Source organism: Dermacentor variabilis, chromosome 1, assembly GCF_050947875.1.
Source record: "Dermacentor variabilis isolate Ectoservices chromosome 1, ASM5094787v1, whole genome shotgun sequence".
Lineage (NCBI taxonomy): Eukaryota > Metazoa > Arthropoda > Arachnida > Ixodida > Ixodidae > Dermacentor > Dermacentor variabilis.
Genome location: NC_134568.1, coordinates 112784626 through 112800510, shown reverse-complemented (window position 1 = coordinate 112800510; position 15885 = coordinate 112784626). Strand labels below are relative to the sequence as shown.

At 46.7% G+C, this 15885-nt stretch overlaps 1 protein-coding gene across 3 annotated transcripts in view; it reads left to right on the top strand.

Moving 5' to 3' along the window:
- Window positions 1–8209: 8209 nt before the first annotated feature.
- LOC142583094 (stomatin-like) overlaps window positions 8210–15885 on the top strand; it is a 144172-nt gene continuing 136496 nt past the window's right edge. For all 3 annotated transcript variants that reach the window (XR_012828543.1, XM_075693395.1, XM_075693408.1), the window contains exon 1: window positions 8210–8519. Coding sequence is in view for 2 of the 3 variants with exons in the window: in XM_075693395.1 (XP_075549510.1) it covers window positions 8225–8519 (295 nt within the window). In the remaining variant the exon portion in view is untranslated. The remainder of the gene's footprint in view (window positions 8520–15885) is intronic.

Sequence of the window (15885 nt, the reverse complement as noted above, 5' to 3'; positions counted from 1 at the left end):
CAGACTAATCGTTCGGACCCGCGTGCCTTCCACAAAGTTCTACACCATTCGCGTCAGGTGATGAAATCAGATAACATAAGTCTCGGCGACAACAGACAGCGGATAGAAGCATCGATAACTTTCCAGAACCTTCGGATGCAGGCGCGTCCCATGCTGTGCGATTGCATTTGTTAGGCGGCGAAACGTGGTTGCCCGATAAAGATAAGTACACGTGTCAATATTCCCACTCTTTACTTGGTCATTTGCCAATTTCTTCCTCGACTGTAGTGACTATATTTGCTATTTGCTCAGCCTTCAAATTTGGACAGGCCATTTTGCGCTCCTTGCTCTCTTTCCCAACTACATATCCCATTTTTAAAGTGATGCGTTTATGGTCACTCCCTATGCTGCTATACCCTTCCTCATCAATGACCATTTCTCTCACCTTATCATGAATTCCTTCTGTCATCAGACAGTAATCAATGGTCGATTGCCCGTTTCCCACTTCACACGTGATCTGCCCTTCACACTTAGGCTCCGTATTCACTATAACAAGGTTATATTGCTCACAAAGGTCTTGCACTGACTTCCCATTGTTGTCGGTATAGCCATCTAAACCCTGTATGTGGGCATTCATGTCACCTAATAGGACAATTTCAGCACCATTCCCGAAACCCTTAATATCAGCGCTTATGCATTCCACTAACTCTTTATTCTTCCCTGTGCAATTATTCCCGGTCCACAAATACGTAAAGCCCAGCCAAGTTTTTTCCCCACTCATTGTACCTGATAACCAAAGATGCTCTTGGCATTTTTAAGTTACTCTTTTCCATTTGGCTCCCTGACGGATGAGCATTCCCACTCCCCCTCCCTTTCTTTCCGACTTAGTTCTGTTGCACCCTTCCCAAATATATTCTCAATAACTGGCGGCTCTTCTGAGTCTCTAAGGTGCGTTTCTGTAACCGCATACACATCTATTTGTTCTCTATTTACCTGCTCCTCAATCTCTGCCCACCTTTCCTTTCTTCTGCCGCCCTGCATGTTTATGTAGCCTATTGCATGGCGCGCTCTCTTTCTTGCTTTCCTCCTTTTCTTGCTATCAACGGCGATGCTCTGCTGAGGTTCCCCTAGGGGACCTTCTTCATTACTATCTACTCTGGCCTCCTGAGCTCCCGCAGGGCCCCTAAAAAAGCAACAGCGCGACCACCAATTCGCCAGCCCACTTCTTGTGCCAGCCAGTAATTGAAATGGATCCCGTCTCGTTTAAAACCACCACACCTCTCCCTTCCCTGTTTACTTCGACCACCTCGAAGCCTTTCTCTTGGCTCATTTTCCATATTGCCTGATTAGCAGCCATTACGGCTCTTTGTACGTGACTGTCACATACAGGCACCTCCGGCACCGTGCACACCACGATCTGCACCTGAGGGGATAGCTCGCGCAAGTCGTCCATCCCCTTCGCCAAGCGCTGGGCTAGTCCTGTCCCTTTCCCGTTCAGGACGTCATTAAGCCCACCTGCTACTATGACAAGGTTGCGCACGTGGGCGTTTTCCGCGAGTATTTCTTTTGCTCGCTCCATGACGGAACCCAGTGTGCGCCCTGGAAATGTCCCTACTGCCACTCTTTTATCGCCTTTCACCCTCTCCACAATTGCTTTTGAGCAACTAGCCAAGTTTGAGTCGCCGGCGATAATCACCCTTTCACTCTCTCCTACCTCTCCCTGCTTCCCTTTGTCCTTTTCCGCGTGATTCGAAGTCGACAAGGGGCACTGTCCCCCGGGCTCCTGCTTTTTCCGCGCGGCGGCCTCGAGGTAGCTGCCGCTCTTTCCAGCTAGCCCTTCATCACGCTGCACGAATTCCACGTACCCTGGTGACACTCCCTCGCCTGTCGCGTCGGAGGTCTGCGTTCCATTGTCACGCACATTCTCGTTCACAATGGCGGCCCTGTTCAGCTTTTCCTCGGCTGCTTCAAGTCTCTTTTCAACTACCTTCCGTGCATCACGCTCCCTGTTTAGCTCATTTTTGAGCCCTTGCACCTGTTTGACAAGCTCTTCCTGGAAAGCTTCCATTTTCTGCAGTCTAGTATCGACATCACATTGTGTGCCGGTTGGTTCGATGCCCTCTCCATTCTCATCCGTATCCTCATCTGCCTTGAGGGACCCCCCGCGCACTGCCTGCTTTCCCGGCTTTCTCGCCATGTATTGCACGGCTTTTTGCAAATACTATAATACTATAATAATGCTGCTACTGATGTAAATACTACAATACTATACCACTATATCAATGCAGAGCACGTGCCTTTTAGCAAGAACCGATACGCACAGGATCCAAATCCTCAAAATGTCACAAAGCAACCCTCAGCACAGTTTCAAAAGCAATCAATGCCGCGGAGACCGAAGGTATGACCCGCTCTCGCACGCGCTCAACCACGCGGCCACGCTCTCACTTTTCTACCAAAAACACGCACAGTAAAACCACCTAATAGCTATTAATCTTGCCACTTCCATGCTACCATTTAAAGACTACAAACACTCAACGTCACAACCAGCTGCACGTGTTGAAGCACGTGGCGCGAAAGGACGCTCTAACAATCCTTCAAAACCAAATGTGCACGAAACACACCCGCGCACCCGAGACACGAGAGACAAAAACAAGAAAGAAAAAGAAAGACCACCCAATTACTATTTAAAGGCAAAAATCAGCAAATCAAAAACAGACGCAAGCTCAAAGCATGCACAACTTATGATTTCGTCGCCGCCACGGAGCCCCGAAAAGCACGTCCATTCGCCACAAAATCCAAGCCAAACTCGAGAAAGTTGATGGGAGCGCCACCCCTCAACAGAAGCTGTCACTACGATACTTTGACAGTCGGCGTCAATTCCTGAGAAGCGTAGCATTCCCTTCCGTCGAGGGATGTCGCTGTGCTCAACTCGGTCGAGTAGAGGAAGCACTTCGAGTCGAAGATGGTTTGCGAATACGAGCTCACCCGTCGCACCCACAGAAATGGCGCGCCGCACTGTTGGCGATGCCTATTAGGAAATGTGGGGTTTATAGCGCTTGCATAGATATGCGATGCCGTTGCGTTGCGGAAAACTCCATGTCCCTCGCCTCCCTGCTTGTAAGGGATGGCAGCGGATCATAGAACACTGTCACTTGACTGTCGTCCCACCCACGGGATGGTCAACGGGCTTCTACCATTGGCCAACTTTCTGGAAGGATTCGGGGGTTGCTTGCGTGCGCTTTTGGAGCGCGCACGCAAGGCAGGGCCTGTGGAGACCACATCCAGGTGTCAGGAGGTGCTTATGTGTTCCTCTTTGCCGGTGGCGGCCAAGGGGCCACCGCCGGCCGACGGTTTCATCGGCTCGTTGGGGTCCCGGCCACTGCGGGCAAGCGCACTTTTCCGTCCTCTCGATGTCCTGAGGCAGCGCCTTCTGATCGTTGCCCAGTCCGTTCGTCTGTTTCTCTGTCTATTTTATCTGCTGCGGGGTGCGCGATGGCAGGCGCTGGCCGAAGGATAGACGACTGCTCTAAACTGGGTTCTTTGTTTCGTTTTTCTCGGTCCCGGTGCGCCGTTAGTGGCCACTAACGACCATTTAGCCATGTTTTATGTAGCAATTGGGTTCAGATTTGGTTGTGTTGTTGAACTTATGGAAACTGAGCCTAATAGATGTCATGTTTTCCTTTCCGGAGAGCTTCGCCGAGGTTCTGCCTTGTTCGGCGAGTTGGCACACGGAGCGGACGCGAAGCGGCCAGAACAGACGCGGACGCGGCGCCCTGGATGCATGAGGGCTCGTGGGGCTCGAACCTGCGGTAGTCGTTCGGCGGCACGTGATCCTGGAGCGTGCTCGCCGAAAGCGCTGTAAGTGTGAGACCACAGAATGAATAGGGATTTGTAAATGCGATGCCCAACCACATGCGACTCGATAAAGTTGTTTCGCGACGGGAGAGTCTGAATGGTTCGCAAAGTCCTACGTTAGAGTCGAGAAGATACAAACGTGTGTTGGTGAAACCCGATGAATTACATTGTAGAAGTGGGATGTGGCGAGCAAGTGATTTGAGTTGCCGCGTAGCATCCCTTCTCGAGAATGTTATAGGCACCCGCAGATGTTTTCGATTATACAAGCGCACAGCTTCATCTGTACTGTCGTTGCCGACAATGCCGCAGTGACTCGTCAACCACAGAAATACAATGTCCTGCCCTTTCTGACGATGAGCGTGCCTTATTTCGCACCCTAGCTGCTCGTGTAACCCATGACGTTGGGCAAACTGCAGAGTTTCGAGGGCTGCTTTCGAACTGCAGAAAATGGCCGAACGACTTGGTGGTTGCTGAAGCATGTAATTGATTGCATCTTGAAGAGCCGCAAGTTCTGCTGCTGTCGACGTGGTATTATGAGAGTATATTTAAAGTGCAAAGAGACGGCGGACGATAGAAGAACCACTGCTCCGGTAGAGCTGTTGGAATTGGTGGAACCGTCCGTGTGAATATGTATGCGGTCAAAGAGGACTCGTTTAGAAGAAGCAGAGGCAACTACTTCAGGGCTAGTGCTGGTAAGTCTGCCTTCTTAACAATCCCAGGAGCTGAGGGGCACACGTGAGGCTCCAGAGACACCATAATGCCGATTTCGCCGGCTGGAAGCCAGACGATATCGAGTCATGGTGTCTTGTCACAATACTACAGAATGCAGCCTGTGGTTTTCACGCTGGTAAACCGGCTAAATAGTGGTATGGTACCCGTGAAAGGTGTCGAATGTGCGCTCCTTACCATCTCAACGACGACATGAGTGGTGATCAAGCGCTGGTGTCCAATGACAATCGTTGCAACTGTCCAAGAACATCTCTGGATGCCAAGACATGTCCGAAGTCGCATCGGCCTCGCTAAAATGCCAGCCCGAGGGCGCGGGATCGAATCCCTGCCGCGGCAGCCACTCTTTGATAGGGGGGAAATGCCATGTGCACGGTAAAGAACCACGTGCAATTGGGTGCACGTTAAAGAACACCAGGTGGTAGAAATTAATCCGTAGACCCCCCCCCCCCCCACGGCGTGCCTAATAATCATATCGTAGTTTTGGCACGTAAAACCCCAGAACTGTTCACTAAATAGCCGCGCATAAGCAACAGCGGAGAAACCTGTGTAGAAAGCAATGACGCAATACTAAACACAGATTTAACGACCTTAAATAGAACTTGGTAATTCACTTTGTTGCTGCCGGTCAAGTTAAAAGAAAATCATCGCCCAAGCACTCCGTACAGATAGTTAACCAGCGAAGCTGAGACGTGCGGCCTCCGCGTTTATCAATGAGTTAATCCCGACAGTTCATAAAACGACGGCTTGGCAGGCTGCGGGTCCTCGGTACGCAGTTGCTGCTTGCGCTCGGCTGCACGAGCCTGTTCTTTTGCCCGGGCTGCAGCATCGGTACGGCGTAGACGAGCTCGTTCACAGTTCTGCTCGCGGCGTTGCTGATGGAAAGCTGCCTTCTCCCAAGGAGTACGTATGACGTGGGGCCTACCCATTTCGCAGCAGGAAAAAAACTGCTGCGCGCGCGCTCGGCTGCGACGAAGAGCAGCGACGTCACTACTGGCGCAGCCAATCACGAGCTTCTCTGTCATGCGCATGGGGTTGCGTCGGAGGAGTTTTCGGCGTACAAGCGATGGACGGACGAATCCGCTAACCATATATAGCTTCGCTGTAAAAAATGAGCCATTGGTCTGGGGCACCCCTGGGCGCCTATACGAGCACCTGCTCCAGTAACTGCAAACCATACTTACACTTTTGGAATTTCACCCAAAGGTGTTAACTGTTGGTTGCTTTGCGTACGCTATTATGCATGCGCGAACTACAAATGTAATAGTAATACAAAAGTTGTTACTGCAATTTCAAGCTCATTTAAAAAATTAAGGAAAAAAGAAAGTATTGCATAATCAGACTTAACTTTCTAACGAAGTTCTCAACCGTCGTATAGTAACAATGTCTGGAGAGAATTTCGTTCAAGACCTGGCAATTAGAGAGGCACAGATAACTTCAACAGGGGCAAGCAAGGAATCAAATACGTGCTTCGAAGGACTTGACTTATTTGACAGACATATGACAGAGAGACGGAAACTTTGACAGACAGAGAGTTCACAGCGAGAAACTTACTTTTCTTAATACGACTTAACTAGGTAAGACTTCACTCAACGTAACGTAAAACAAAGCATGAATGCGTTTCCATAGCGGTGCGTACTTGAGCGACATTATCTAACGTATCATAAGAAGCCAACAAACACTGACACCAAGGACAACATTGGAGAAATTACTTGTGCTTAATAAATGATATAAAGAAACGATAAATTAATGGAAAAATGAAAGTGGATGAAAATACAACTTGCCGCAGGTAGGTAACGATCCCACAACCTTCGCATTTCGCGTGCGATGCTGAACGTTGCCGAATCCGGCCACATTGATACCTTCAGGCAGCATGTATGGGTTTAATGACCGGTTGCCTTCACCCAAAAATATCACCTTCTCGTGACGCCTGCGGCAGAAAGGATGTTCCACATCCGCCGCCAAGGTCTGTGAGTGGTGACGCTGGCTAACACTGCCAGGGTTCTACTAGGAAACATAAATACCCAAGAAAAGTGGATGTGGAAACGGCGCCACGGTAGATCAATTAGCTGAGCATCGCACGCGAGATGCGAAGGTTGTGGGATCGTTCCCCACCTGCGGCAAGTTGTTTTTTTCATCCACTTTCATTTTCCCATTAATTTATCGCTTCTTTATTTCATTTATTAAGTACAAGTAATTTTCCCTATGTGGTCCTTGGTGTCAGTGTTCGTTGGCTTCTTATGATATGACTAAAAAAAAATCGGGCCCCTCGGTTAACCTCCCTTCTCGTTTATTATGTAACGTATGCTTCACGTGCCCCCATGAGGAGAGGAGAGTCATAAGGAGAGGAGACATAAGGAGAGTCTTAAGCAGAAAATTCGAGCGAGTAACTGCAACGGTACGCACAAACTCGATAATGTTGCGCTGAATTTTGATAACTGATTGGTGAAGCAGTTGAGAGAGATGTAAAGGGACAGGTGGAAGGTTCAAACCATGTCCATAGCAGGTGGAGTTATTTCTTTTGTTCCAACTCGCGATGCAATTTGTTGTTAGAATGGCACGCTCCAGAAACAAAAAAAAAATACTTTTGAAGTTGAATGCCGACACGAGCATACCAACTTTTACTCGCCTTCTGTAAAAACTGAAACAATAGCAAAACACTCGTAAGAGAAGAATTCCTGGAGATCAGACATAGCACAAATCACAAAGGAAACAGGAGGATCTATACTCGAAGACGAGGGATTATTAATGTGTTGCATAGAGAATTAATATTCAGTGTAGTTCTCATTTTTTCTTCTTCTTTTTTTTTTGCATTCTACGCATAGCATATTTAAAAGCGATTCCTTCGGACTTGAAAAGTTTCCTTCGGGCACTGAAAAAAAATCGTAGAAAACAAGAAATCTAACTAAAGAAAACACAACTTAACAGGAGTGTACCTTTTATCGAAACTTGAAATAATGTGCGGATTCATTGCAGGCTTTCGTTGTTGCGGAGAAAGAGGGGTAGGGTGTGGGGGCTAACATTATTGTTTGCTTGCCTCCACGGGGACTCAGCCGTAGGTAAGATTATTAAATTTTTACTCCTCGTTAACTTTTCTGCGGCTTTCTTTTGCAGCCATCGACACCACTCGACTTTCTTCAGCGACTACCAGACGAACAGTCCGATTTTTGCATTCAATCAGAATAATCACACGCCGTAGCTCCTAGACTTGATAAGGCAAGGAGGTGTTATCTCGCCTCCCGTCTCTCTGGCGGCGAATCTTGCAAACGAGCAAATATTTCACGAAGAAATAAGAGAGTCTGACACACCGCTGGAAAACAGGTGATAAAAGACACGAATAAGTGCAAAATTAATGCCAAGGAGTTCGCAACCAATATGGTACCTAGGTAATAAACATCAAACACGAAAGCAAAAACGGGAGACGGGAAGAAACAGCTGACACTCGTTGAGCGAAGTCTCAGCAATCCCGTTCAATTGTGGGGACAGGCGAGGCCAACGCTCCCGTCGATATCAGACAGAGAATATCGAATAAATCCCGAAGATAACATCCAGCCAGACGGGCAGCGTCAGCTAAGATTCTGAAAAACAAGAAGTGACAAAGCAGCTGCAGATAGAGAAGGCTCGACCTGGTCGCAGTAAACTGACACTGACGTGACACCCCAGCATGGAACTCGAGGCTCTGATGGAGACTGGTGCCAGCCTGGGCCTGACCGGGGACGACCTCAGACGCTGGATCGACGAGGAGCGCAGGGCGGACCGCGAGCAGAGGACGGCCGCCGATAGGTACCGGACCGCGCAAATGGATTCGCAGGCCAGGGAGAAGATGGAGAAGGAGCGTCACTCACTCGAGCTGCAGGAGCGACTGCGCCAGGTTGGCGCGCTCACTGAGTCCTCGTACCCCATCATACCGCATAACATTCCTCAGGGAGAGACTGGTGCCTACGGTTACAGGTATGATGGTAAGCATCCAATTGATTATCTTTGAGCTATAAGAACAGGCTGCTAGATGTAAAAGAGCTATAACTCCCTGTCCTTAATGGGCTGTCGGTTAATGTTCCAGCCACAATAAACATGAAAAAAAAGGTGGCTGGCAAGGTGGTGCTGATGGTTTCAGACGTTTTCTGACCATACTGGCGTGTTGAGCGTTGTACTATTGTATTGTATTTCTGTTGAAAACTAAGTCAATGTGACCTAACCTCCTTCATTTCTGAAGCAGTTGCGAAGGATTCGAGCAGCACCAGAGAGTGGTATAATGTGGTGCCAGAATAATCGTCCTCAAGTTCTTGCATTAATACGCTTCGAAGGAAGATATCCCCTACAAATTTTTACTTGAACCAGTATACTTCCTTGAGAAGCGTAAACTAGCGTTTTCTGAATTTGGAATAGTCATTGAAGGAGAAGGACATTTTTACAAATTTGCGGGTATATGCCACCATGGGTTGCTAATTCGAAATGGCTACCGCCCATTGCAGACAAGTCAGCTTTCTGTGCTATAAAAGCGAGCAGGCGTGACATGCCAGAAGTAATAAAACAACTAGCGGCAAAACAGCTCTATGACTTTGTACAGCCTTCATAACTGCTTTCTATAGACCGTTTTATTGAGGGCGCGCCGCCATTTTGCGATCGCAGCGCCGTCTATCGTGCGGCGCCATGCTGGTATGTATGATCGCGCAGGAGGGTGCACGGCGAACGTGCTGTTGACGACGAGTGGCAAGTTTTCGCACTTTTCCTAGAGGTGACAACAAGTTGTTTGGATTGGAAAGCTTCTTAAGGTGTCTTCAGTAAGCGTTTATCTTCGATATAGCCGCAATATCGAACGGCGACGGGCCTAGAGGCGCTCCCGCAGCCCTCTCCACGATCGAAATAGGAGGCGAGTCAAGTCTGAACATTGTCGATACGTAACGTATACATGTAACGTGTTATTATTGTATGTCTAGCCTGGAACTCTATTAAGGTATCACTCAGGCCACAACAATCAGAGGTGTCGTCATGTGTGATGCTGTGTGCCGCACCAGCGTACATCTGAATCGAGGTAACTGCGAAGCTCCGAGGAAGCACGTTTTGCTAGCTTTCGTAGTCCTAAAATTTTTGCGGTGCGATTTTCTAAACATTGTTTATCTGGCAACCGGCCATCAAGCTTTACAAAATAAAGAAACTGTAAAATAATTCGATCGAAAGGGCTGTGAACATGGATAAAATGAGCTTATGATAGTGGCCGGAAATATGCCATGATTAACCAGACGCACGCGACGTGTTGAAAGAATATGCACAATCTTAGGTCTCGAATGGTGCCTGTGCGTGCAAGGGCACCTCGCCTACTCGAAAGAGCTGAAAAACCAACAAGTACTATTCGTAATAGCAACTTTATTTTCTGCAGTAATACAGCGCACGACGAGCAGCGTCGACAGCTTGCCGGCGAGATTCGGAAGCACGGGAGAGCCCGTGTGAACTAGTGCCGGCTGGCAACTTGTAGGCATGGCTTTGGCTACAGAATGGAAAGGAACACACCTTAATTTCTTAGTCGGCACGTACTGTTTTCATAATACCTCCTCGGTCAACTTCCGCCAGAACGTTTGTTGCCAAGCACGATAATTTTAGAACACGTTTAAGCAGAATAAGCTTAGTGTGCGTGCACGAAAAAATAGATTCATCCATTCGCAATAGTTGACCGACTCGAATACGCACCTTTCTTTCATATCCCAGTTTGATCATGGGCGCCCAGTTCCGAATTCGTCGCCGAGCGCTCACTGGCAACAACACCTTCCTAACGTACAGGCGATGCCATCAAGTCCTTTCTGTTAATGCTGGCAATACAAAGCGGACGCTTCTCTGCTACCGTAGCGGCGGTGTCCACGAAGTCGCCGCGGCTGAAGATGAACTTCACCCTTGCTTCCTGAAGTTATTTTTGCAGCCGAATACGGCAGAGTGGTAGCCCGTCGACCTTGAGTCATCTGACATCGCAGAAATCCCAGACAGAACACGTCAGAATCGCACTAATTCGCAATTAAACCGCTACCTTTCCAAGCTGTCGCTGGTATAAAACGGAATCCGCATATACCAGTGCGAGGAGGGGAGCAGCGCGGCACGCTGGTTCGAGGCTACGTTCCTCCTTGCCGATGAAACGGTCTATAGAATGCGGGAGCGGTGTCCTCAGAAGCCACATTTTCGCCGAGTACCGTAGTCCTTCCAGCCACGAAGTATCATGACCTACAGATAAATGTGTGACATTTACATAATTTTATGCCAAGGTGTTAGAGACCTCGGGCCCTGTAATTTAATTCTATCCCAATCTAATAACAATAATAACTTTGTTCCGATCAATATCCGAATATCCGATCAATATGCCGAATTTGAAAATGCGTTAGATACTTTCTTTTGCGAGGATGTATAATGGGGGGGGGGGGGGAGAATTTTACTACGAGCATTTTTGTTGAGTTTTCTTTGTATAACTACTGTTCGTTGTTCCTTTGTTTTTTCTCGTTGTTGCTGTTAACCACCAAGAGCGCCAGTGAATTTGTATGTTGTATAGAAAGAAAATTATGTATCATGTATTCTTGACACATCACCCTCCCTGTAATGACCCCAAGATCGGGGTTGACAGTATCAAATAAATAAATAAATAAATAAATAAATAAATAAATAAATAAATAAATAAATAAATAAAATATACAAGACTGGTATGCGACAACGTCTGAATCCTTAGCCATAAGCTAGTTACAGATCCATGGGGTTATATCAAGAAAAATAAGCGATTCAGACATGGGCACAATAATTTTTTTTGGATTGAACAAACAAACAAAAAAAGAAAGAAATACAACCAAAAAAAGAACAATTGACAATGGTGCAGACTGCCGCAGGAGCGAAAAAGTTAGTTGCTGTCCAAACTGCTAAGTGTCGCCCACGACGGGAGCCCCCTACCGCCAGTGAAGCAGCACGCATCCGAGACAAGACCCTTGGCCTCCATCCCATGGCAGCCCATCCACGCATGCTGGCGATAAGAATACATGAAACTGTTACACGTAAAAGAACTATTTAAACATTATACAGCTTTAACAGTTTGCAGAAGGCTAACACGTAATTATTATTCAATCAACGTAGCAAGAATGTACACTAATACGCTATAGATATATTTGATGCACAGTATATCGAGTAATAACAAGGGTACACCGGAATTTACACTCACATTACTTACATCCATACGCACATACACAGAAACAACAAGAAAGCATAACAGCAACACTGTATCCAGTTGTTGACATCGCTATAATTTCCGTTATATCCTAATCAGTTTAGATCAGAAAGAAAGAATTCTTTTACCACAGTATTAAAATCAACCGACTGCTTAATGTTAGTAGGAAGCGAGTTCCATATTTTTACACCTAGATAATGTATGCGTCGCAGGCCATACTGGTTGTGACATACGGGACCAGAAATTTCTCGAGAAAGGCTGAGCGACTGTTAAATGTGGATCCATTGAATATACTGGTAGGAAAAGGCGTGTTGCATCTGGTTATCGAGCACACTAATAAGGCCACGCGGTAATCTCCCAGGTGCGATAATGACATGACTTTGTTCATAAGAAAAAGACTTCTTGACGGTGCAGTAAAGCTAGCGTAGTTGATTATCTGCAGAGCTCTCTTCTGAAGCCGTACTACAGGCTCTAAGTATGTTTTGTAGGTAAATACCCAGGCTTCAATACAATAGCCTAAGTGAGAATGAACGAGACAAAAATCTAAGGTTCTCAAGGTTTCGAAACTGAAATTACTCAGAACGACAGAAAGCTGAGCTAGTTGGTAAGGATTCATAATGCAAAAAAGAGGTGAGGCGTGCAGACAGGACATAAGAGTAGAGAAGTGGGCAACACGAACACCGACTATCAACTGAAGGGAGCACTGAGGCGAAAAAAGAAAGAAGACACGAAACTCATCTGCGCAAGCTCAGGAATGGTATTACCGCGTGTCAGTCGGGTACATGTGCCGGTCTACGTGAGAGATAACTGTTAAGGCCCTTAATCTCTTCCTTATGTAAAGTAATCGAAGGCTGACTCACGCATGCACTTCCACCATTATAGATATGCCATGCCTCTACCATATGGCGCGTATCTTCATTCTTATGTCTGTACAATATCGCGCATTCATCTAACTCTGGCGTGCAGTTACAATCTCGGCAATGAAGCGAAAGATTAGAAGGCGATCCACCGGTTAACGACCTTTTATGTTCCATTAGCCTCTGACTGATACACCGTCCCGTTTGCCCTACGTAGAACTGGCCACAGCTACGGGGGATTTTATAAACCACACCCATACGACAGTCAGTAAAACTGTTGTTCTTATTGTGCTTCACTGGACAAATATCTGTTCTTTTCTTGCCTTTTACCTGCTCCTTTTTCCTCTCTACGGCAGCGCATGTCTTACCTAACTTATTGGGAGCAGTGAAAGCAACATTAACATCATATCTACTTGCAACCTTTTTAAGCCTGTGCGACAATGAATGAATGTACGGAATAGCCACTACTCTTTTTTGCTATTACTGGTTTCTGTAATCACGTCCGTCCCCCTCGAAACCGACTTCTTTAGGCGCTCAGCCACAGTGGCCACTGCTACACTAGGATAACCTGCTTCTAATAGGCGCCGGACCTGCGCATTAAGACTTGCGCTCATTTTGTGCATGCAGGATCTGGGGAGGGAAGACTTAAGGCACGACATGGCAATTCCGTTTTTTACTACTTTGGAATGCTTGGATTGAAGGTTTAGCAACGGCTTCGAAGATCTTGGGGAGTTCTGCCAACAAATGTCATTTTGTTCGAAGACCAAGGAAATGTCAAGAAACTGAATTACGCGTCGCTGAGGAAATTCCTTGGTAAACTTTAATCCTCCTCCATAAAGTTTAAATTGCTCACTTACTGAGGCAGCAGCGGAATCGAATTCTTCCCTATTGCAGAAAATCAGGTAATCGTCAACGTAACGAAATATCTTGATAACGCTATCACCTAAGGCTTTCTCTAAGCAGCTGTCAACCTTACTCAGGTAAATATTGCTAAGAATAGGGGAAACCTTTGAGCCAATACAAATGCCTGATTTCTGCAGAAAAACGACATCTCTCCACCCAATCAGTGTCGACTTCAGGTACATTGAAAGAATTTCTAGAAAAGCTCCCGTGGAAACACCGCACCTGTCAATAAAAGCCGACTCTTGCACTTGTTCTTTAATGCACTCACTTATGGAATTTAGCAACCCGTCATGCGGCAAGGAATAATACAGGTCTTCGATATCCATACTAAAAGCTGTACAATCACCAGGATTTTCCTCTCTCAAATACTGAACTAGTGCCTGAGAATTACGCAAGCAAAAGGGGTCTGAAAATCTAGTGAAGCTAAGCAGTTCTGTAGGTAACAAGCGACACAGACCTGCCACGTCCCTTTCTCTGGCACTATAGCACGAAAAGGAATTGCTTGCTTATGGGTCTTCGCCGAGAAAAACAGTTCTAAGGTGAGGAATTTTGCTTTCTTGACATTAGAGACAACCTTATCAAGATTATATTTTGACAGGAGGTCAACCGCGCGTTGCTTAACTGCCGACGGCTTGAGTTTTACTGGCTGTAAATTCTTTTATATGGCTGAGATCGCTTTTTCTGAAAACATGTCATCTGGCATAAATACGAAATAACCTTCCTTGTCAGATATTACTGGTCTAAGTTTATGCTCCATAAGGTAATTAACTAACGGTCGGACAGGGTCAGACGTCTTAAAATAAGAACTTGATTGTTCAATGCTAGCAATGCAATCTGAAATACAGCGCAAGCGTTCTTCTTCCGGGACGAACCTGGTTATGCAGCGCGGTATGCTTAAAATGTCAACGGGCTTTACGTTAGGCTTAAAACAATGCTTAGGACCTAAAGCAAGGGTTTTTCTATGGGTATCACCTACGATGGCGCCTCCAAGAACCAGTACGTTATTTGACGGTGAATTATTAGAAAGGTGTTTTCTCTTACTTTGTTGAAGTTCCGGTAGTTTCATCCTCCATAGGAAGTCGGCGTGTTGCACGGCTACCTTATTCCAATCTGCGTAGGGGCGGTTCCAATGGCGACCATCTTCCAGGGCCGCGCCACGGTCCTTTAGACACTCCTGATAGAACCTTACTTGGCGCCATGATTCAACGGAAAGAATAGCTCCGATCCTCCTGGCAAGCCCAGATGATGGTTGAAGGAAGCCGCACATCATTTGAACTTCCAATGGGACGACACGATTACGACAAAACCGCGACATGGTTCTAGCGCGCAACATACATATCGCAATTAAGGAAGCTAACGAAGCAGGATTGTGCAGATAAGTAGGGGAACATGAAAAAGGGCTCAGAGTACTAGAAATGAAGCTTAGAACGACAGAATGCAGTACTCCCCAAGATCTTCGAAGCCGTTGCTAAACTTTCAATCCAAGCATTCCAAAGTAGTAAAAAACGGAATTGCCATGTCGTGCCTTAAGTCTTCCCTCCCCAGATCCTGCATGCACAAAATGAGCGCAAGTCTTAATGCGCAGGTCCGGCGCCTATTAGAAGCAGGTTATCCTAGAGTAGCAGTGGCCACTGTGGCTGAGCGCCTAAAGAAGTCGGTTTCGAGGGGGACGGACGTGATTACAGAAACCAGTAATAGCAAAAAAGAGTAGTGGCTATTCCGTACATTCATTCATTGTCGCACAGGCTTAAAAAGGTTGCAAGTAGATATGATGTTAATGTTGCTTTCACTGCTCCCAATAAGTTAGGTAAGACATGCGCTGCCGTAGAGAGGAAAAAGGAGCAGGTAAAAGGCAAGAAAAGAACAGATATTTGTCCAGTGAAGCACAATAAGAACAACAGTTTTACTGACTGTCGTATGGGTGTGGTTTATAAAATCCCCCGTAGCTGTGGCCAGTTCTACGTAGGGCAAACGGGACGGTGTATCAGTCAGAGGCTAATGGAACATAAAAGGTCGTTAACCGGTGGATCGCCTTCTAATCTTTCCCTACATTGCCAAGATTGTAACTGCACGCCAGAGTTAGATGAATGCGCGATATTGTACAGACATAAGAATGAAGATACGCGCCATATGGTAGAGGCATGGCATATCTATAATGGTGGAAGTGCATGCGTGAGTCAGCCTTCGATTACTTTACATAAGGAAGAGATTAAGTGCCTTAACAGTTATCTCTCACGTAGACCGGCACATGTACCCGACTGACACGTGGTGATAATATTCCTGAGCTTGCGCAGATGAGTTTTGTGTCTTCTTTGTTTTTTCGCCTCAGTGCTTCCTTCAGTTGATAGTCGGCGTTCGTGTTGTCCACTTCTCTAC